Source organism: Bos javanicus, chromosome 19 (assembly GCF_032452875.1).
Source record: "Bos javanicus breed banteng chromosome 19, ARS-OSU_banteng_1.0, whole genome shotgun sequence".
In the NCBI taxonomy this organism is placed as follows: Eukaryota; Metazoa; Chordata; class Mammalia; order Artiodactyla; family Bovidae; genus Bos; species Bos javanicus.
Genome location: NC_083886.1, coordinates 34,472,869 through 34,496,888, shown reverse-complemented (window position 1 = coordinate 34,496,888; position 24,020 = coordinate 34,472,869). Strand labels below are relative to the sequence as shown.

At 42.1% G+C, this 24,020-nt stretch overlaps 2 protein-coding genes across 2 annotated transcripts; one reads left to right on the top strand and one right to left on the bottom strand.

The window, feature by feature from the left end:
• Positions 1-2,175: 2,175 nt before the first annotated feature.
• Positions 2,176-20,032, bottom strand: ZNF286A (zinc finger protein 286A). Its single transcript, XM_061391143.1, has 6 exons — positions 19,819-20,032; positions 19,329-19,539; positions 18,089-18,177; positions 11,930-12,044; positions 10,807-10,899; positions 2,176-6,534 (listed from the first exon to the last, which is right to left on the bottom strand). Exons 2-6 carry the CDS (start codon positions 19,363-19,365, stop codon positions 5,303-5,305), a joined length of 1,566 nt encoding a protein of 521 aa, XP_061247127.1. The 5' UTR covers positions 19,366-19,539; positions 19,819-20,032; the 3' UTR covers positions 2,176-5,302.
• Positions 13,555-15,445, top strand: LOC133232133 (uncharacterized protein C4orf46 homolog). The gene has a single exon (XM_061391145.1). It carries the CDS (start codon positions 13,597-13,599, stop codon positions 13,936-13,938), a length of 342 nt encoding a protein of 113 aa, XP_061247129.1. The 5' UTR covers positions 13,555-13,596; the 3' UTR covers positions 13,939-15,445.
• Positions 20,033-24,020: the final 3,988 nt, after the last annotated feature.

Genomic DNA, 24,020 nt, shown 5'->3' with positions numbered 1-24,020 from the left:
GACTGTGGACCTAAGAAGTTTGGTCACATTGAGAGATCACGACTGTGTGTCGAGCACTAAAACTAGTGATACAAAGAATGACACAGCCCTTGCCTCTGAGCACTTCCATTTGACTAAAGAAATAAAGCCACTGAGAGAACAGTGTGCGAGTCGCTGTCATGTCAGACTCTTGCGACCCCATGGACTGTAGCCTACTAGGCTCCTTTGTCCATGGGATTCTCTAGGCAAGAATACTGGAGTGGGTTGCCGTGTCCTCCACCAGAGGATCTTCCCAACTCAGGGATGGAACCTAGGTTTCCTCCATGGCAGGCAGACTCTACCATCTGAGCCACAAGGGAATCCTCAAACGTGAACGTGAAGTCGCTCAGTCGTGTCCGACTCTTGGCGACCCCATAGACTGTAGCCTACCAGACTCCTCTGTCCATGGGATTTTCCAGGCAATAGTACTGGAGTGGGGTGCCATTTCCTTCTCCAAGGGATCTTCCCAACCCAGGGATTGAACCCGGGTCTCCCGCATCGTAGACAGACGCTTTACCGTCTGAGCCACCAGGGAAGTCCAAACGCACACGTGCGCGGGGGTTGGGGGTTAGGGGTGGGGGACTTGGGGATTGCGTGTCCACCTGTATCTGCCTCATTCAGTTTCTTGGCCGAAAAATCATAATGGCTTCATTTTAATTTCTGGATCTTTAAATTTTTCCTTGGCTCATCCTAATAATAAATGTTGATATTGTTAAAGCACATTTTCTTTCCTTTGCCTCAGTTCCACGGTTTTGATGCCCAAAGGCCGTATTTCCACATTGGGTCACACAGAATCCTCAAGGTTTCTAGAGCAGCTTCCCTCAATGATTAGACTGTTAACTCTAATACCACCCCCCGCCCCCCGCCCCTTTTTTCCCCAGCAGTTTCTGGCGTCTTAGCTCCCCGCCCAGGGCTTGAACCCTGGGCCCACGGTACTTAATCTTGGAGTCCTCCTGATGACTGTTTTTCATGAAATGGAAATAAGATTGCAAAGTCTTACTATAATTTGTATTATTTGCCTTAATTACAAAATGTATTCAAGTGCCTTATTTGAAGTATAACATACAGCAAAAAGGACAGAAATCATAACTCTACTGCTTAGTGATTTATTACCAAGTGATGAAATTAAAAGACGCTTACTCCTTGGAAGGAAAGTTATGACCAACCTAGATAGCATATTAAAAAGCAGAGACATTACTTTGCCAACAAAGGTCCGTCTAGTCAAGGTTATGGTTTTTCCAGTGGTCATGTATGGATGTGAGAGTTGGACTGTGAAGAAAGCTGAGCACCGAGAATTGATGCTTTTGAACTGTGGTGTTGGAGAAGACTCTTGAGAGTCCCTTGGACTGCAAGGAGATCCAATCAGTCCACTCTAAAGGAAATCAGTCCTGGGTGTTCTTTGGAAGGAATGATGCTAAAGCTGAAACGCCAGTACTTTGGCCACCTCACGTGAAGATCTGACTCATTGGAAAAGACTCTGATGCTGGGAGGGATTGGGGGCAGGAGGAGAAGGGGACGACAGAGGATGAGATGGCTGGATGGCATCACCGATTCGATGGACGAGTCTGAGTGAACTCTAGGAGTTGGTGATGGACAGGGAGGCCTGGTGTGCTGCAATTCATGGGGTCGCAGAGTCGGACACGACTGAGCAACTGAACACACCTTTGTAACTACAACACAGTGTAAGAAAATAGAATAAAATTAGCAACTCAGAGGCTCCTCTCCTCAACCTCCATAAGCACTACCCATTCTGTCCTGCCAAAGCTAAGGATCATCTACTTTTCAACCCCACAGATTAGTATCCCGTGTGTTATAAACACGTGCATTTAGTATGTATGGATTATTCTGTCTCTGGCCCAACAACGTATTTGGCTTAGTTTTAATTGTACTTTTCACATGAAGTCCTTCCCTCCCTGGTCTCCCCATCACTCCGAAGTGAGGGATATACTTGGCCTGAGCACCACTTGGTAGGAATAATCTTCCTCAGCTCTTTCACCTTCTCTAGGATAGAGGTTATTAAGCCCAGGTGAACAATTAGAAATGCAATTGGTTTCCTGAATGATGTGGAGATATTTTATAGTTGGTCTTTCTTTACCTCTCAAAACATGCTTAAGTGAGAATTTAAAAGCATTTTACAAAAGTTTCTGACAACAAATATACAAACAATATCTTTATTGACAGTGGGCCAATAAGAACAATCAAATTTAGTTTACAGATTATCAAAAACATTTGAAAAGCAGGACACTAAAATCTCCAAGATTCCCATGGGAGTACAAACACGCAGTCAGATTAAACTCTTAAGCATAAAAACAAATACTGATATGAAAAGGGCCAGAGCTCTTAGTAAAACTATCTTAAGAGTTAAGTCCCTTGACGCTAAACTGCAGTTACAAGACATACGGTACAGCTCCTGGTTATGTGATACTTAGATGAAAAAAGACAGATTCCACGAGGTCTCCAGGAGGCTGTGTGGGATGGAGCAAGAGCAGACAGTTGTGAAGCCCTTCTCTACCATGTGCTGGGAGCAGGGTGGTCACCTCCAGATCAATAAACAAAGGGAAAACACACTAATTCTGATTGATGCTCAGCCACTTGTTAATAGAATGTTTGTGTCCCCACCCCCACCCCCCAATTCACGATGAAACCTAATCCCCAAAGTGCTGGTATTTGGAAGTGGGACCTTTGGGAGGTGATGAGGTCATGAAGGCAGTCCTCACAAACAGAACTCATGAAACATAGACTCACAAACATGTCCTCATAAAGGATGCCCCAGAGAGCTCCCCAGCCCTTCCACCATGGAAGGACACAGCAAACAGACGGCCATCTGTGGACCAGGAAGGGGCCTCATCAGACATCCTACCAGGGTCTTGATCCTGGACTTTCCAGTCTCCAGAACTGTGAGACAGTTGTTTATAAACAAATCACTTAGTGACATTTCACTACAGCAGACTAAACTGACTCACCACTTCATTAAAGTATGTTGTCAATCCTTCCTTGAATAGCACAGGTTTGAACTTCACAGGTCCACTTATATGCATGTTTTTAATAAATACAACCTGTCCTCTGTTTTGTTTTGCATCAGCAGATTCAACCAACCGTGGACACAAATTTCCATCCATGGTTGGTTGAATCTGAGAATGCAAAAGCCTCAGAAACGGAGGGCCAACTGTACTACATTATTTTCTGTAAGGAACTTGAGCATTCGTGGATGTTAGCTTATGTGGGGGCTCCTGAAAACTCATGAGAGAAAAGAGTAATTGTGTGCCAGATTCTCTACCTGCAGTCTTATCCTCACAACAGCCTTGAGAGAGGGATGACCTGTTCCCATTCTACAGATAAGACTGGGGCTCAGAAAGAAGTACCTTTTTAAAGTCACATGATTAATTGCCAAGTGGAGGTGACAGAATTCAAGCCCACTAATCTTGTGTTAGCCAAGTATTGGCCACCAGATCATGAACGAACTTCTCAAACACCTGGGATGTTGAGAAACAGCAAGTGTTTTAGGCTTTCTGGGACATGAAATCTCTGCCTTAACTACTTAACTCCACTATTTTAGTACAAAAATAGCTACACATGACATGTAAATAATGAGTGAGGCCCAGTTCCAATTAAACACTATTTACAGAACAAGGTGGTGGGTCCAGGCCAGTTTGTCAATTCCTGCTTCAGGTTGTTAATCCGGGTATCAAGTGATGAGGGCTGAGCTCCTTTGTATTTTGTCCTATGTCAGCCATTCTCCTAGTTTCATCTCTCAAGAGTTCCAGCTCTTTAAATGATTTAAAAAAAAAAAAAGCCTGTCCTTAGTCCTTGACACTCTATTTCCTATTGTTTTGGTTTCCATTATTGCTGGCTTTAGACCTGACCTTGATCTCTATTACCCCCACTTTAAACTCTTCTTCTCCTTTTCCTCAATGATAGAACTAAGGTATACGGAGGCAACGATGAGAACTCTAAGGAGTAATGGGGATAACGTGGAGGGGAAAAGAGTGGGCTGGCTGTTGAGTGTTCATCAAGGACAGGATTTAGGAGAAGAGAGAGGAAATCTGCAAATGTTTCCTCTTTCTTTTCTATAATCATCTTTTCAGTCTCTGTAACAATTTTAAAAAGTCTATAACAAGACATTTGTGTGGTGTCCTGCTAAATATTTATTTGAACTCTTGCTTTTGTGTTTCCTCCCACTACAAGGTCTTTGGTCACCCATGTAACTTATGTCAAGATCAGCGTGGCTCTTTGCCTTTTCTACCTTCTCCAGGGCTCTGGGATATGACAAAGACCAATACACAGAACGACGATAAAAAAATGTGCATAACATGAGGTCTGAGGATATATTTCTTGTGCCTTGGAGCTGCTTGCTCCAGGTCTTCTTCTTGCCTGGGGCTCTAAATGGAACAGCACACTGAATCAGTCAACTTTCTAGACTCTCCATATCCCAGGGGCTTTTTCTCAAAGTGACAAAACTTACTTTACACACAGCAGAATGAGGTAAAGGAGTGAAATCTCCCTAATTCTGTAGTACAGAAAACCAAGGATTCATTCAATGTCAAAGATAAGGAAAGAGGGACCTGAAAAAAAACTACAGTTAAGGTTCCAACTCTTTCTCTATCTCAAGGTCACTTCCAAGAAGTGTGAAGTGAGGATGTACCCAGCAGAGGGGTAATAACCATCTAAGTGTCAGCCTAATCCATGTGGGCATAACTCAGACCCCATTTGTTCATCAATTGAGACAGCAGCCTTTGGGGCTGGGAGGGAAGCCAGAGTGTATTTCAACTCTAATCTTTAAATTTTTATAGTTAATGTAAAAGAAACGACATTTTCCAGATAGCTGGGTGTCCACTTTGGATTTGAAAATAAACAGCTCTGTGTCTTCCTGATAATTGAGGATATGAACCCTCAGCCTCACCTACAAGATAAGGACGTTCTTACACAGTGAGATGGAGTAACAGGCTTTGGCATGACAAAGAGGGGGAACTGGACTTCACAATGACTGTATTGCTATCCACTGCCAAGGACTTTCTAAATTTCTACAAAAGAGCATTATGGGTAGTGGGATGGTGGTTTAGGGATCAACTTTTGAGATTTCTGGCTGGAAGCATTCAGAATGATCAAATCAACGGATAGAAGAAACATTCTGTTTATGGCTCAAAACTACTGTGTTATGTGAGTAGAATTAGATGCACACAGAACTGTTTCTCAGGCAGCATTTTTTGGGTCTTCCTCCTAAACCACTCAGGTATTTAACACAGCAATAACACCAACTTACATTCCTTTGCACTCAAGTAATTTTTCAGGGCTGCTCTTCCATGTGAATCCTTTGATGTCTGATGAGGGATGAACTGCACTTAAAGCTCTTCCCACACTCGTTACACCTGTAGGGTTTCTCCCCAGTATGAGTTCTCTGGTGTTGAATAAGGGCTGACGAATGAATGAAGGCTTTGCTACACTCGTTACATTTGTATGGTTTCTTGCCAATATGAATTCTTTGATGTTTAGCGAAATTGGAGCTCCGGCTGAAGGTTTTCCCACACTCGTGACACTCGTAGGGTTTCTCTCCTGTGTGAATCCTTTGATGCTGGACAAGATGTGTGCTCTGACTGAAGGTCTTTCCACATTCGCTGCACTCATAGGGTTTTTCTCCAGTGTGAACCCTCTGATGTTTGGTAAGCGACGAGCAGTGGCTAAAGGCTTTCCCACACTCCTGGCATTTGTAAGGTTTCTCTCCAGTGTGAGTTCTTTGATGTTTAATGAGTGCTGAGGAATGAATGAAGGCTTTATCACACTCGTTACATTCATAGGGCTTCACCCCCGTGTGGATCAGCTGGTGCTGCACAAGGTGGGTGCTTCGATTAAAGCCTTTCCCACACTCGCCACACTCATACGGTCTCTCTCCAATGTGAATCCTCTGATGAATGGCAAGGGATGCACTCTCGGTGAAGGCTTTTTTGCACTCACTGCACTCAAAGAGAATTCTTGTGTGAGTTCTCTGATGTTTGGTTAAATTAGCCCTGTGGCTGAAAGATTTCCCACAGTCTGCACAGCTGTAGGGCTTCTCCCCTGTATGGACCCTCTGGTGTCGAATAAGCACTGAGTGGTAAGTGAAGAGTTCACCACAGTCATTGCATTTATGAGGTTTCTTTTCTTTATAGGTCCTCTGCTTTTTCATTAAGGTAGATTTCTGTTTCAGTCTTTTTTCGAGGGTGTGGAAAGCATAGGGTCCTTTGGGAACTCTGTCTTGAGTGAGAAGGACTGACTTCTGGCCTAGGGTTTTCCAGTAAACGTCGTGCTCAGGGGCTCTCTCTTCTGGGAGTGAATTCATGTGGGTGAACATTCCTGTCCAGTGTCTCTCCTGACTTCCCTGCTGATTCTCCAACCAGTCTTCACAGTCAAGAGTTGTTTCTGTGCTGGAGTCACAGACACTGTCCCTTGTCAGTCTGTCTATGACTGCAACCTGGCATGATTCTTCTTTGGAAAAATCTTGCACTGAAGTTGAATCCTTGCTTCTGGGACTAGTCTCCGAGTCTGAAAGAAATTGGAAATGTAAATTTCCTTCGTCTTCTGAGTTTTGACAAAATGGCAGTTCTGTAATGGGTCAGAGTTAATGAAGGTGAAAGGCACAGCTTCAATGAGGAAGTGGATTTGACTCTTGGAAGATGATTTGCAAAGAGAAGCAAATGGAGGGGAATAAAAGTACAGAGTTATGCAGATAAATCAGTACACAATCTGACCCAGGAGGCAGAATAGGGCAAAAGATGACCAGAAAGACAAGAGGAGGGATGGAGAGGAAGTGCTATATTGCTGGATGAGCAGGAAATGAGTATCCCAGATCAGGACAGGGGAGGAACAGCCTCTAACAGAACATCAAGTGCTATCTATCAGAAACAGCCAGGTAGTCACCACCTTGGTGCAGGCACAGTGATGACTTCTAAGTTTCCAGTCACCCAGCCTTACTCAATCCTACTATGCACTCCATTTTCAGTTTAAAATCTCCCCTAAGAATGCATTTATAATGTCTCTATTCAAAAATCTATGACCTCCCTAAGATATAATGGCAAATATATTAAATTATACCTGCACAAGGCTAAACATTACAACACTAATTGAGGTAGCAAAACTGGTAACATCTCAAATATTCTACTATAGAGAACTGATTAAATCATGGTGTATACACACAATGGAGTATGTGCAACTTAAAAAAATAGATTGATCACTACATAATTGCTAGGAGGTGATCTACAGGATACATTAAATAGACTTAAAAAACCCCAGCTCAGGATGGGGAACACATGTACACTCATGGTGGATTCAAGTCAATGTATGGCAAAACCAATACAATATTGTAAAGTGAAATAAATAAATAAAAACAAAACAAAACAAAAACCCCCCCCAGCAAACTAGAAAGGAGTGTGTTTGGTTTGCTACTTTGAGAGATATAGATATTATCAACATACTTGGTTACATTTTCCAAAATCAAGGACAGATACATGAAATACTAGTAAATAAGATTACCTACAGAGAGAGCAACAGAATACAAGAGAACAGGAACAGTAGCCAACCTCTCTGAATATATCTACTATACATCTATTAGAATTTTTATGTTAAATATGAAATTATAAAGCCAAAATAATTGATAAAGAGTATAGTTCCAAAGAATAAATAAATAGTTCAGTGAAATCCATTTGACCAGATAAATTCTTGGTTGCCTAAAAAAAGGTCTGGTAGAAAAAAAAAAAGTCTGGTAGCTTGATAGGTGGACTTCCCAGGTGGCTCAGTGGTGAAGAATCTGTCTGAAATGAAGGAGACACGGGTTCAATCCCTGGGTTGGGAAGATCTCCTGGAGGAGTAAATGGCAACCCACTCAAGTATTCTTACCTGGGAAAGCCCATGGACAGAGAAGCCTGGTGCGTTAATGGGGTCGCAAAAGAGATATGATTTAGCCACTAAACAATAACAAACAACAAAAAATGAAACAGAAGAGCAATTTCAGAAACAAAATCAAGTATATAAAGGAATTAAGGACAATACAAAGGTGGAATTTCAGTCAGTGAACTAAAATAATTGGTTTTTAAAGCAAATGGTCCTGTGACTTATTAAACATTCAGAAGACAAGTTAGATCTGTCTCATTCCACACAGCCAGATGAACTTTGTTCATTTATTTACTCATCTATCTGTTCATTCAACGATTATCTATTGGATATGCTAGGCTCTGGGGAAAAACAAACAGTACCTATGTACACAAGGGGAGAAAAAAATTTAGTCTGACGTCCATGAATACATATAAAAAATGCACCTTAGTAAGAAATAAAAGGCAAGTGATGCTGTGAAAGATTACAAGGGGAATCCAGGGGGATGGGGGGTGGGGTCCTCCCTGAGAAGGTAAATCACTGAGCTGAAATCCAAGTGGGGCTGGGGTCCAGGTGAGTGTTGCAGGTAACAGGTACAGATGCAGAGGTGAGCCTTCCAGGTAGAGGAAATGATATGTACAGAAGCCCCAAGGTGAGAGGCAGCACTTAGGAAGAGCACAGCAGTTGACAGCATGGACTCTGAAATAAGAATGCATGAATTTAAAACCAGCTCTGCCACTTCCAGCCATGTGACCTGGCCCAAGTTATTTAACTTTTCTACTTTAGCTTCCTTATCTGTAAGCTGGGGCAAAACCAGTATCTGCTTCATGAAGAATAAAAACAACACCTACCTCAAGGAGCATTAAATGAGGATATTTATAAAACACTGAGGACCCTGATACAGCATAGGTGCTACATAAGTTGTTTGTAAAATATAAATTGATATAAGGCTAGTATGGGCAGTGATTTCAAAGTGTGGTCTGTGGATCTCTGGGAGTCTCTAGGTTCAAAACTTTTCAAAATAATACTTGGATCTTATTGGCCTTTTTCATTGTCTTGACATTTGCATTTATGTTGCAAAAGTAATGGTGGTGAAACTGCCCACAACTTAGGCACAAATCAGGACAAAACACCAGATGTACTAGTAGCTGTTACATTTTCCCCTACTGTGTACTCTCAGTTAAGCAGGGGGGGAGCCAGTTTCACCTAAAAATGTCTATGGAAACAACAGGAAACATTATTAATTTAATAAATTAATTTTAATCTATTAAACTTTGACTACATGCCTTTTTAACATTCTAGATGATGAAATAGGAAATATTCATAATGCAAGTCCACTTATATCAAAATATGGTGCTTGTCTTGAGGAAAACCATCCATTGTGGAATCAGTCATTTTTTCCTTTTTAAATAGACTAGCACTTTTACTTGAAAGAATGACTGGCAAACTATGTTATCTATGTTGGGTATCTGGCAGATATTCTCTCAGAACTGAAAAAAAGATGAGCCTACCATTTCAAAGAAAACAACTGACAGTATTTGAAAAAATGTGAGCTTTTAGGCAGAAATTAGAATTTTGGAAAACTTTTAACTCCCACTGAGAGCTTGATAGTTTCCTAATACTTAAAGGCTTTTCTGATAAGGTCAGTGGTGATACTGAAAATTGTGCTTTTAAAATATTGCATAATGTGTCAGTATTTGGAAGATCTGCCTAACTCAGTAAACAAAATTTTCCAAAAGATCAATAGATTTTAAGAGTATGAAAAGTTCATGGATATGGTTTCAGATGCACCTTGCACCTAACCTTTAGGAAACTACTGCTTGCCCAATTTTGGTGTATAATCAAGAGAAAAGCCAAAATTTTCTCAAAAGCCTATAAAATACTCCTATGTCTTCTAACTAAATATTGGCGTGAGGCAATATTCTTCGTACAGGCCAACCAAAACAATGCATCACATCAAGCTGCATTCAGAAGCAGATGTAATTATAAAGCTGTCCTCTATTAGCCATATACAAAAAGACCTGCAAAAATGTAAAACAATGCCATTCTTTTCAATAATTTTTGTTGTAGAGAAATAATTTTTATTTAAATTGTGTTATTTGTGTTAACATGCAATGGGTTTATAATTGTTATTTCTAAATTAATCATGATAGTTTAAAATCTTTCTCACTTTTAATTTCTAATATGGTAACTACTGGTAGATATAACCCACATAAACAAAAGCTTGCTAGGATTCTCAACAATTTGGGGAGTTAAATAGGTTCAATGACGCTAAAACCATTAAGAGTTGCTAAGATAAGGTACAAAATCAGAGGGAAAGTAGATATGAAGCAGGGCTGGATATTATGAGTAAGGTACAGATTTCACGAGCGTCTATAGGCCTCTAGGATTTTGGCTGTCATCCAAAGAGCAACGGGAAGCCATGGACAAGTCCTAAGCAAAAGGGTGACCGCCATCAGACTTGCATTTTGAAAACATCACTCACTGTCACATGAAGAATGGAGTTTACAGGGGTAAGGAGTTTACAGGAGTCAGGGAGATGGCCTCAGATGAAAGGGAGACAGAGGGATGTTAATGATGAGGAAATACTTAGAAGTGATCAGATAAACACAAGGACGAACTGGATAAAGGCGAAGGGGTTATGTAAAGATTGTTCAGATTTCTGACGTACAATTTGATAAGCAGTGAGTGTTATTAATATAATTATTGGAAGAGGATCCTGTTAGGGGGATGGAGAATTTGGGCACATACCAGGCATTCAGTTTTCGACATGTTGTACTGTAGCATCTCTGACATAAACAAGTAGAGACAGCATGCAGGATCTTAGTACTTTGACTAGTGATTAGACCCATGGCTTCTGCATTGTAAGCAAGGAGTCTTAACTACTGGACCACTTAACAAACCACCATGGGATTGTTCTTTCTGGAGACCCCCATCTATCTGACTCACCTGAGCAGCTGCTTTTGGGGGCTTTTCTCTCAAGCAGCAGTGGTTCTTTTCCATTCTCCAAACTGTGGTTCTCAGGTTTGGAAACCGGAAGCCCTGCTCATTAGAAAAAAAAAGGAACTTAGCTCTTGGTGATGGGTATAAAGCTGTGTCCCAGAGCACAGTCCCAACCCTTGGATCCACAAAGACAAGACACCATAGGAAGTTCTGGAATGAGGGAGGTGGAAGCCTATAAACGAAGCTTAAAACATGTGCAGCAGGAGTCTGGGCACAGTAAGGAGTCACACGCATTTGAAAAGACAAACATTTAGCCTGTAAAAAATGGAAAAAAAAAAAAAGAATTTCTCACTTGTTTATTACAGGAGTCCCCAGGGAGACACTGCTTATCAGTCCTCAGCTTAGGCAAAGAGCTGGGTGAAGTGGGACCCCTGCAGCAGCACCATGAGCCTGGGGGTCTATGACTAGTTGTTTCTGATGTTTTCCTTTCTTTTTGCTTCAGTTACTAGAACCCACTTTCTTATTGAATTTATTACATGAGATTTGGGAGGAACTAAGATACTTCCTTCCACTCCTCATATGAACAATACATGTACATGTATGTGTGTGCATGCACACACTTGCACACAAACACACCACACAGAGGTGGACACAGGATCCAAACTGGCCAGAGTGTTCTCTATTTCCCTGGCTTGAGTACTGTCTCATGATGGATACATGAGCCTATCTGATGAAACTCCCAGGACAGAAGCCCTCTTTCTTTCCTCAGCTCTATCACTGGAAGAACAACGTAACACTAGAGAGGCCAAAGGCCATCTCTGCCCACAGGGAGATTCAGGCAAACCTATGGCACGTCATTAAAAAATAAGCAGGAATTATCCTGACACCGTATCTGATTCCCTTTCAAGCTAGTCTGAATTCAGTTTCTGTCACCTGAATCCAAAGACTCCTAACAAAAGAAAACAAGCCCAGACATTTCACCAAGACCCTAGAGCATAAACAGATTCTCTCTGGGCCCAAAGGGACCAACACTTTACATATTTCTGGCTTTGTTAAGCTACTTCACTGCCAATAAAACAGTGAGGTCCCCATAAGCAGGTCAGGAGTCACAATGAGAGTCTGTCCTTACAGAGTGAGACCAGGTTCCTGTAGTTCTCCAGCATCACGTCCCTCTGGGTGGGATCCAGCCTCCCCCACTCCTCTGGGGTAAAGTCCATGGCCACATCCTTGAAGGTCACTGATGCCTAAGACACAAAACATACTTCTGTTCACCATCCGTCTCTCCGCAGTCTCCCTATCACCTCTCAGTTTCTGCTGGTCCTGGAGTTAAGTGCGTAGATGTATTTAACAGGGGGAATGACTGCAGTAAGAGACAAGCATTCTCACGTGTTCTGGACTTTCCATGTAAAGTCGCTGGGCAACAATTATGTGCCAGGCACACTGTCCAAGATCCAACATGAGAATCAAAGGAAGACCATGGTTTCTGCACTGAGAGACTATCATTTTTTCTGGGGAATAAAGAGTTAAAAATAATGAATCAATAAAACAGTTTGGCAAAGTAAATGAAATACAGGCAGAGACAAAAAGCACATCTGTATAATTCTCCTTGTGAGTCCCCAATAAAAAATTTGAAAGATAATTTACACAGAACTTGTGACTGGACAAGCTCAGTGAAGCACGGAATCAATTCAAAGCAAGAAGCATTAAACTGGAAAATGACATCAACAGATTAAGAAAGGGTACAGATATAAAATGTAAATGTTCATATGTAAACACCTTAGGACTGAGTTTATCTAACACACAAAATACAAAAACTCATTGGAAAAAGACACATACCAGTACCGAACGTTTCTCTTTAAGTGATAGAGAATGGGAATAATATTCTAGGTTGTTGAAATAAATATACCAAATGCTATAACTTGATAGAAAACAACTTCTATTTAAATATCCATAAAGCATTTGCAAAAGTAACAAAGTAAATGTTAATAAATTTCAAAACAGAAATGAAAAAGCAATAACTGATGGTAATTTAAAAAATTAATTACAAAAATATTAAAATTTCAAAACAATAATGAAATAAAAGGCAAAAATCAATGTCATAAGGCTAAAAGTGTCCGAAGAAACACTTCCATTTCATTTAAAAAATTAGTGTAATTAAGTGAACACAGCATACAAGTCAATTAGAGACAGAATGAGGGGAAACAGAAGGAATTACAGGATAAAAGCAGAAATTAAGGGGAAGAAAATCAAGAAAAATAAGGGACTGGGAAACATGAATAAGAGCAGTATGTTACAGTACTATAACAACATCAACTTCCTGATTCTGGAAAAAGAAAGTAATAAATGAAGTGAAATGTTAAATCCTGGAGAATCTGAATGGAGTACATACATGAGAAATCTTTCTACCACTTGCTACATAAGTCTCCAATTATTTCAAATAAAGTTTACCAAAATGGAACTAATCTTAGAGACTTAAAAAAATATAGGAATCATCCTTAGAAAATGTAAAAATCATTAATAAGCTACTAAGTAAACAAGATACTATGAGAAAAAATGACTTTGATCCTCCAATCTGCCTATCTATAGCTAAACTGACAGTGGAAATTAACTTCTAAACCATTAAAAAAAAAAAAAATCAGAAAAACAAACAAAAAATCAGAAAAACAAAATGCAAACTACTGCACAAAAGGCAGAAAAAATATAGGAGGAGAAAGCACAGTAAACAGAATTACAAAAATCACACAGCAAGTATTGGTTCGGCCTCCCAAGTCCGGTCCAGTCGGCCAGCCCCGCTCCATGGCGAACCCTGAAGGGCTGCAGGTTTCCCCGCCGCCGCCGCCGCCCCCTTCTTCTCCTTCGTCTTCAGACACGTCTTCAGCATCTTCCCCCAGCGCCCCGGGGGTTTTGGGCTGGCCGGTTCCGAGCAGGAGCAGCGGCCGACTGGTGGACCCGCTGGAAGAGGTGGAGCTGCAGATCGGAGACGCAGCGTTTTCATTAACCAAACTTCTGGAAGCCACATCTGCAGTATCAGCTCAAGTGGAAGAGCTTGCTTTCAAATGTACAGAAAATGCACGTTTCCTTAAAACATGGCGGGACCTCTTGAAAGAAGGCTATGATTCCTTGAAGCCTGACAACTGATTTGACTGTAATAATGCATACCTCCTCATCTATGGTGTTTGCACATGTACCATGGAGACTGGATAATCACACGGTTCTGGATACTGAAGATGAAATTTTTCTTGTTTTTTTTCATTTTGTGTAAACAGAATGCTGATGTTATTTTTGAGGCTGATTCATATTTGTTTATCTTTAAACACTTTCTGTTCTCTGAACTTTCAAAGAATCTTTTATGAAAGTTATCAGTAGATAATAATGCCACAGTGTTACCAGTAGCAAACTAGGTGGGCCATTATGCTCTTCTATTTGCAAGAAGATGCCAAGAATAGCAGAATTTGAAATTGAGCTTTATTTATGGCCCAAAGAAGGTAAACTTTCATGTTACCAATGTTAGATTTAGCTCCACTGGGCTAAGTTCCCTAGAACCAATGATTGTGTCTTACATATTTCCATCAACCTAAAACACTGTTACACAACAGTCACTAGATGTTTGTTAAATAAGAGTTGACAGCATAATTAAAAGCTGCTTTTTCTTCTTAATTTTAGCATAAGGATGTTAATTGTTTCTTGAAAAAGTATTTGAGTCAGAACCTCACTGACTTGAAGGAAAATGTTATCTTTTTTTTTTAAACAGGAATTTGAACTTTGATAACAACTTTTAAAAATATATGATAAATATTTTTCGCCCCTCTGTGATGCTTTTCAAAAAAACTTTTACTGAAGCCTATCTTGAAAAAAATACATATTTTTTTCCCCTCTATTTCTGAGGTTAACTGCTTTTATGGATATTTCTTATATTCACTGTTTTGTATGTTTAATTGTTCTCCTTAAAGTGCCTTATCAAAATTATGGCTTTGTATTATTACTTTTGGAGCTTGGCAGGTAATAATTTTAAATTCTGAATGTAATAATTCTAAACAAGTACTTTAAAAAAAATGCATCAAATTTAAATGATGTAATTATTTTCATATTATTTGATCTTCATGACAATGCTCTGTTTTACGTCTCATATCATATGTTGTGCACATGTGTTCTCTCTCTTTTGGTGAGTTTGTGTCATATGTATCGATGATTAAGCCAACTAATTCTCTGTTGTGTGACTTCTGGACATATCTGATGCAGCATCTTAATTCTTGTAGCTGTGGAGGTATGCACAGAACTACACTTCCAAGCCCCACAATGGGCCTGTGAAAGGGGACACATGGATGGGCAAAGGATAGTTTTATTTAACATATTAAGTCACAGTTCTTGATTAATTTTTTATGTTAAAGATAACACTTGTGGTGTGTTGCTATACCAAAGAGATGCTTATTTTGATGTTAGAAAAATATTTTTCTTATGTGTCATGAAAATTGCAATTTGTAAAATCTATAAAAATAAGCTTGTTCAAAGCAAATGTTATTTTCATTTCTTCAGGTTCATTATTTTAAAACTTTGTTGAAATATTTCAAACTTAAGAGGAAAGGTGAATCACTTAAAGAACACCCGTATATTTCCACCATGCAGATTTAATAAATGTTAGCATTTGGTTATGTTTTCTTTAGATCTATGAACATATTAATATGTAAGTGTTAGATGCATTTGAAACTTATTTTATTACCTTTTGATTCCATCCCTTTCTCCCCAGAGATAACCTCTGTCCTAGAGGGATTAAATATTCTAGTTTGTGTTTTTATGTTTTTAATACACATATATGTTATCAAAACACTACAAAGTACTATCTTGAAACTAATAATATTGACTGTATGTCAAATAAAAAAAAATACTATTTTGTGTGTGTAGTAACCAGCCTCCAGAGGGCCCCAGTGGTCTTCTTCTGATATTCCTTTCTTATAGATAGTCCCCCACACTGAATAGCGCTGCCTCCTGTAAGTACAGGACACTGAGGAAATGCGGTATGATTTCGCAGGCATTACCTTTTGCCCGTTTTTCTGTTATGTTTTGTCTTTTCCGTATGGATTTACAGCTATTACATATTTTCGATACTACATAATGCTCTGTTATGTATGTTTCAACTGTCTTGAAGTCTATGGTGTATCCTTGTATTTGATTATAGAGTCTTCTTAAATAAACATTTTTAATTTAAAAAAAAAAAAAAATCACACAGCAACAAAAATGTGAAACACACAAGTAATTATATTAATATGAATAAATTCATTTCCCTTATAAAAAGGTTTCTTAAAACAGACACATCCTCTTTTCAGAAAAAGAGATCCAGACAAAACCCCCAAAGTTGGGGACTGGGTGGGTGGGTGGAGAAACGGAAGGAAACATAGTATACTTCATGTCTGAATACAGTAGTTCAAGTTCAAGGGAAACATATGGAAAAATACATACCAAACTGTTATCCTCAGTAGGGAGAGGTAGCAAACAACTTGGTGAGGTTAGTACGCATAACATACTTTTATAGTTATACATGTCTGTGCCTTTCACCTGGTTACTGTGAGCAAAATTTTAAAACATTAAAAAAAGATTCACAGCCCAGGCAAATTCTAATAAGACAGACAGTTGCAATATTAGCATCAAACAAAATCTAATGCAATACAAAAAGGACACACAGAGAATTTTCAAAATTTCCATAAAAGGTTTAATCCATCCTGAAGCTGTAACAACTCTCGAAACTAGTCTCTTGTTGAAATGTATTAAGCATTCACCCTTCTTCTGGTGCTTATACCCTGACTGTCCTCTGGCTGCCATACCGGCCACGTTTAGTCCACGCAGTTCAGGCAGTACTAGCTCACCTCTAACCCACAGGTGGGATACAGGTTTACATGTGTGTGCTCAGGTCTACACTCTGATCATCACACTCAGATTTGGTCAATAATGGTCCAAGGAAGGGTATAATACCCATTAGAGTTAACTTTCAGTACTTCTGGAATCTGGAACTACCAGAAGGGAAGATGTTCTTTTCCTCTGATTTTCAACATGGGAAGATGTAAGCCTAAATTTGTTAGGGGCCAGCCTGCACTATAAGAAAAGACTGAGCGCAAAACACACAGAGAGAAAAGAAAAGGTGACTGAAATGGAAAAAACAGGTTCTAATGCTACTGTCGGAACTTAATTTTAGCCAGACCTGGCTTTTCCCTTATAATTGTCAATAAACTTGCTTAGGCCAGTTAGAATTTTCATTAGCTGCAACTTAAAAAGCTTCTTGAGTGATAACATCTTCAATATTCATATAAGACATTCAAGAAACCAACGGAAGCCACCAAGTCCACAAGGATCCTGAGAAATCACTTTGCTAAACGGTAGGAATGTGCCAGGCCCACTTTTCACACTCTGGATTAAAGCAGCCAAGAGAGAGGCTAGTGGAGGAATCTTTGGGTTGTGGTATGACACATATCAGGGAGAACTCTTTTCTCCTACCCAAGTTTAATAAAAATTAAAAATTTTTGGACATGCAAAGAAAGCTGAAAGACTATACCAATCACCCATATATTACAACTATCACTTATATCCAACAATTCTAATATATATATATTTGGCCACACCACAGGGCATAAAGGATCTTAGTTCATTGGCCAGGGATTGAACTTGAGCCTCCTGCAGTGGAAGTAGAGTCTCAACCACTGGACTGTCATTGAAGTCCCAAATTAACAATTCTTAATATCAGCCCTTGAGGAAGGGAGAGATTGGAAAGTGAGCTGCAACTTGATAACACTTCACCTCTAAAATACCTGAGCATTCATCATCTTGGAGGGCTGATTAGAATCCTTCTACAGGCTTCCTCTTCCGGTATTTCTTTGAACTATCTGAGTAATTATGTTCATAATTCACTCCAGCACTTAAGGTGCTCTCTTAAATTCCTATTTAACAGTCACGTGTATGCTGTTTCCCCCTATTGAAACATACATTTTAAGAAGAGTACACCACACTATCTTTTAAAATCATTTCCAAATACCAGGTACAGAAATTAGCTGCTACGTTAAAGAAGGGCAAAGCTCCTTCCATGCCTGCTCAGTGATAAAACTAGATGCACAAGATACTGTGAAGAAGTAGAAAATATTTCCCACCGAATCCACTAGTCACTCGAGCCATCTCTTAGAATCAGAACTCAGCTCTCCAGATGGGCTCTAGCGGGGCACAGAAACTCCACTTCAAACAGAAGAGAGCATGTCCACGATCTGAGAGATAAGGTGAATTTCAATAATCAGCAGAGACTTCCACTCACCTGCGATCTGGCTGTGAGGCGCAAAGCTGCCACTTCTCCCTCTTCTGTGCAGTTTTCTTGAGAAAAGGGAGAATCCTGGGGAGGCAGCGCTAAACACAAGAAAGCAGTCATGATAGGACCCAAATATATCTCGTGACGCAGATCTGCAAGTTTAAAACTCCTGCCACTGTACTACTGGTGCTCCTTACAGACACTGCTACTGAAGGCATCCCAATCTGGAAATAACTCAGGAACGCTGCTCTTCGGGGCTTCAATTCATTCATCTGCTGTTACCCTAACAGATCCTGGAAGAGGGCACCCTCTGAGCCTGGAAATTAAAGTCCCCGCTGCACCGTCCCCCCACCACCAGGCTTAATCAACATCAAATTAACATGGGAAAAACAGGCTCAACAGCTCTGAAAGAAATCACCCTGCAACCTTAGTCCAAAGACAGACTGCTGGATCCCACCTCCAAATAATTATTATTACTTGAGACTGGGGTAGAACCTAGAAATCCAACAAGCAGGGGTGGGGGAGGAGCGTGGATTTGATGTAGGTCACAGAGCAAACTTCAAGAAAGCCTTGATCTAGGAGAACTGGAAACCAGTCACTGACTCCTATGCCTCGTGTCTCCTCTGTAAGACAAAGGATCTGCTCTACCGAAATCAAAGAGTTTTTGTGCAAAGTGGAAAAACAGGTGTGGAAAATGCATGCGTGCTCAGTCGTGTCCACTCTCTGCGACTCCATGGACTGTACCCGCCAGGCTCCTCTGTCTATGGGATTTCCCAGACAAGAATACTGAAGTGGGTTGCCATTTCCTTCCCCAAGGGATCTTCAAGATTCAGGGCTCGAGCCTTTCTTTCCTGTGTCTCCTGCATTAGCAGGCGGGTTCTTTACCAATGAGCCAACTGGGAAGATGTGGAAGATACTTTTGCCAACCAAAAAGCTAAACCGTCGGACCCACTGATGAGGCTAGGATGGTATAGTCACCCAGGAGAAGAAGGTGTGAGACAAAGTGAGAGGCTATGCCCAAGCCTCAGCAGCAATTAATAACATTTCGCTCACATTTTGAGGGAGGCTTTGGAGGGTCTGCTGTGCACCCAGCTGGAGTGGGAAGAGGGGGGATCCCACAGCAAGCTCTCCACTCTCACTCGAAGAGCCCGTCCGTCCCCAAACAAAGGAGTCAGACAACACTGACTCCCGTTCATCAGGAAGGATTCGGCCTGGCCCCCAGCCCAAGTTCAACACCAGCCCTTCTCACCTCTCTTCCCGGGCGTTTCGGCCACATCAGTCTCCATGGTCACCGCCTCCTCCAGGCCGCGAAGGTTCTGCTCTCCCCCCAGCGCAGCCCGCTCGGGGCGGAGGGGCGGGAAGCCCCGAGGCCTCGTGGTCCTCCTTCCCGCCGCCCCTCGGGGGGCTCCTCCAAAAGGCTTCGCTCCGTCCCGAGCCGGCTCGGCCCTCGAAGCTGGCACCTGGAAAGCCGGGACAAGCATCCCTGAAGCTGGGCGCTAGCGCCTGGCGCTGCCGCTGGGGGACCGCGCGGCCGGAGCACCAGCGCCCCGGCCGCCGCCGAGGGGCCGCCGCGCAGATCAAGCCCCCCACCCGCCCGCCCGTCCCGCGCCCCCGGGCCTCGTTCCTGCCCTCGACGTCCCTTCCTCCAGCGCGCACTCCAGCCCGGATTGGTGCAGAGAGCTGATCTAGGGGTACCGCCGAGGCCGAGTGAGAGAACCGACACCTGAGCGACAACTCACCTCCCACCACGGCCTCACAAAGGCTACGAACTTCTCGGGCCAGCGGGGCCGCGCATGCGCAAGAGCAGGGGGTTAGGCTGGCGGGCCTCGTTCGGCCCCGGAACTACGATTCCCAGAAGGCCCCGGGCGCGGCCAGACTCCCGCTCCTTAGCAGGTGGGATCGCGCCTGGCGCGGTTGGGGGAATCCTAGGAGCCGAGGGCTGCCTCCCTCTCGCGAGAGTAGCGGGCGCTTAGCTCGTGCGGGATCCCGCGGACACGCAAGAGAGCAAACGGCAGAACCGAGATATTGCAAGTCCCGCACTCTGTCTGCACGTGGCGCTGCTGAGGCGTCCCACCTAAGACACTCCAGTGTAAGATGTTCAGAGTACTTGGCTTTCCCCACATTCGTCTCCTTTCTCCCGAACTCATCCTTTGCCGTCAGTGTGAAAGGTGTATTTGCAGACCGATGTGCATGCGTTCGTAGACTACTTGTAATACTGAAAATTCACACGTGAAATGGGTGAGTTGAAAAGATTCAACCAGTTTCAACTGGCTCAACAGATTTGAGCAACAGGTTCTCTGCAAGCATAAAAATTAAATTTATCAAAGGAGGTGTTCCCTCAAGGGAGCACAGTTAGTCTCTGTTAATGGGCTTCCCTGATAGCTCAGTTGGTAGAGTCTGCCTGCCATGCGGGAGACCTGGATCCCATCCCTGGTTTGGGATGATCTCCTGGAGAAGGGAAAGGCTACCCACTCTAGTGTTCTGGCCTAGGTTGGATGCAACTGAGCAACTTTCACTTTCTGTTATTGGACAAACCTACCCACTTCAAACTAATTTTTGTCTACCCTGTCCCTCTTCTCAGTGAATAATATCACTGCTCACAAATAATATGCAAAAGCCAGAACCTGAATATCCTCAACTCTTACTGTTTATTCATCACCAAGTCCTATTCACTGTATTCTTTAAATCATTCTCCAGTTTGTTCATGTTTCTCTTTTCCCTTCAGTATTACCTTAGTGTAATAGTGGAGTGGGTATTCATTCCCTTCTCCAGGGGATCTTCCTGAGCCAGGGATCGAAGCTGGGTCTCCTGCATTGCAGGCGGTTTATTTAATGTCTAAGCCACCAGGGAAGCCCCATTACCTTAGTTCTAGACACCGACGTTTCTCTGGTGTTAAGGTACCAGCCTCCTAGCTGATTTCTGTAAGTCAAGTTTTGCTTTCCCACCAGTCTGTTAGCCACACGTTCTGGCCAGTGATCATTCTAAAGTTAAGAATAAAATGTTACCTTCCTGCTTAAAACCCTTCATTGGTTTTCAAAAACTTTTGGGGAAAAGATTTTTAGTTCCTACCATCAGGCACCCCCTGGGATTTCCCTGACAGTCCAGTGGTTAAGACTCCTCACTTCCATTGCAGTGAGAGCAGATTTAGTCCCTGGTAGGGTGAGTAAGATCCTGCAATCCACAAGAAACGGCAAAAAGAAGAAGAAGGTACTCCTTATCCAGTTCCCATTTTCCAAAGTGGTTCCCATGATCTGAGCCTCGTGGTATTCACACCTATGTGTTATCTGCTCCACTACCTTGAGTGTGAGTAGGACTTGTGACTTACTTTTAACCTATAAAATGCAACAAAGGTGACATGATTCTAATGCTTGTTTTACTAGGAGAATCCTCCTTGCTGGCATTGGTGAAACAAGTGTGATGGGAAATCTGCAAGACAAGAAACTGTCAGCCCAGAAAGACAGATGAGGACTAACCCCTGCCAACAACCCCCAGATGCTTGGAAGTGGATCAACCCTAGTAGAGTCTTCACATGAGAAACCAGTCTTGGCTGACACCTTGACAGCCCACTGCAAGGACCCAGCTAAGCTGTGCCTGGACCTTCACCCACAGATACTGTGAGATAACAAATGTGTGCCATTTTCAGCCACTAAGTATGTAGTAATATTGTTAGATAGAAAGCGGTAACTAACAGCATCCTAATGTAAATGGCTACGTCCTTGTCCCAAACCCAACCTGGGTGCCTCTGGAAGTATGGAGGTTGTTGAATTAAGAAATGAATGAAAAATGGATTGGAGACCCTCTGGGAGACAGATGGCTACAGTCTGCCCTAGGGTGTGTGTGCGCGTGTGTCTAGATGGGGATGGAATGGTAGCAGTGATGAAAAGCTCCAGATGCCACGAGGGGACTCAGGGATGTGCTCTGGGAGTGGGGGTGCTTTCTGATGTCTTGTATGCTCCTTTATACTCTCTCTGACATCACTCTGGGGAAATCTTTGTCCACTCACCATAGCACAGGGTAACCTTACAGCTGGGCTGGGAGAGGAGTGGATACTAACAGATACAAGCAGCTCCACCTCCAAGGGTTTTATTCACCTTTGTCCCACCCTGATCCACATGAACACCCAAATACGTACACGCATGCAGGAACATACATGCAGTCAGCCAGATGATTACTGCAAAACAGGTGAAAATAGATTTATTATTATATAAGATCACCTGGTAGGAAGAGGGTGATAAACGGGGAATGGTCTTGACCATATTTTAACACCATGGATTCTCTTTGAAAATAACTCAAATTCCTCTGACTTCCCTGATGGCTCAGCTAGTAAAGAACCCACCTACTAGCACAGGAGATGCAAGACACACAAATTCGATTCCTGAGTGGAGAAGATCCCTTGGAGAAGGAACTGGCAACCCATTCCAGTATTCTTGCTTGGGAAATCCCATTGACAGAGGAGCCTGACAGGGTACAGTCCATGGGGTGCTGAGAGTTGGATACAACTAGCAACTAAATGGAGAAGGCAATGGCAACCCACTCCAGGACTTTACTTTCACTTTTCACTTTCATTCATTGCAGAAGGAAATGGCAACCCACTCCAGTGTTGTTTTTTTTTTTTAATTTTATTTTATTTTTAAACTTTACATAATTGTATTAGTTTTGCCAAATATCAAAATGAATCCGCCACAGGTATACATGTGTTCCCCATCCTGAACCCTCCTCCCTCCTCCCTCCCCATACCATCCCTCTGGGTCGTCCCAGTGCACTAGCCCCAAGCATCCAGTATTGTGCATCGAACCTGGACTGGCAACTCATTTCTTACATGATATTTTACATGTTTCAATGTCATTCTCCCAAATCTTCCCACCCTCTCCCTCTCCCACAGAGTCCATAAGACTGTTCTGTACATCAGTGTCTCTTTTGCTGTCTCGTATACAGGGTTATTGTTACCATCTTTCTAAATTCCATATATATGCGTTAGTATACTGTATTTATGTTTTTCCTTCTGGCTTACTTCACTCTGTATAATAGGCTCCAGTTTCATCCACCTCATTAGAACTGATTCAAATGTATTCTTTTTAATGGCTGAGTAATACTCCATTGTGTATATGTACCACAGCTTTCTTATCCATTCATCTGCTGATGGACATCTAGGTTGCTTCCATGTCCTGGCTATTATAAACAGTGCTGCGATGAACATTGGGGTACACGTGTCTCTTTCCCTTCTGGTTTCTTCAGTGTGTATGCCCAGCAGTGGGATTGCTGGATCATAAGGCAGTTCTATTTCCAGTTTTTTAAGGAATCTCCACACTGTTCTCCATAGTGGCTGTACTAGTTTGCATTCCCACCAACAGTGTAAGAGGGTTCCCTTTTCTCCACACCCTCTCCAGCATTTATTATTTGTAGACTTTTGGATCGCAGCCATTCTGACTGGTGTGAAATGGTACCTCATAGTGGTTTTGATTTGCATTTCTCTGATAATGAGTGATGTTGAGCATCTTTTCATGTGTTTGTTAGCCATCTGTATGTCTTCTTTGGAGAAATGTCTATTTAGTTCTTTGGCCCGTTTTTTGATTGGGTCGTTTATTTTTCTGGAGTTGAGCTGTAGGAGTTGCAGTGTTCTTGCCTGGAGGGTTCCAGGGACGGCGAAGCCTGGTGGGCTGCCGTCTATGGGGTTGCACAGAGTCGGACACGACTGAAGTGACTTAGCAGCAGCAGCAGCAGCACCAGCAACTAAACAACAGCTCTTGGGTCAACCAATGGTCACATCCTCTTGTTGACTTCCTCCAACAATAAATAACAAAGAAGAACTTCTGACAACCTCCAGAGACTAAACATGGATCACTTACAAGACAAAAAAAAAGAATGATTTGTTTTGTTCAATGAGTGCTAAAACCCCAGTGTCAAAAGCAGTGCCTGGGACTTCTCTGATGGTCCAGTGGTT

Excerpts from the sequence above, each read along its gene's own strand:
- LOC133232133 (XM_061391145.1), top strand. The coding sequence starts at position 13,597 with ATGGCGAACCCTGAAGGGCTGCAGGTTTCCCCGCCGCCGCCGCCGCCC.
- ZNF286A (XM_061391143.1), bottom strand. The coding sequence starts at position 19,365 with ATGGAGACTGATGTGGCCGAAACGCCCGGGAAGAGAG. Across the intron at positions 12,045-18,088 it reads GCCTCACAGCCAGATCGCAG|GCATCAGTGACCTTCAAGGA; the intron begins GTGAGTGGAAGT and ends TTTGTGTCTTAG. Across the intron at positions 6,535-10,806 it reads CCCCAAAAGCAGCTGCTCAG|ACTCGGAGACTAGTCCCAGA; the intron begins GTGAGTCAGATA and ends AATTTCTTTCAG.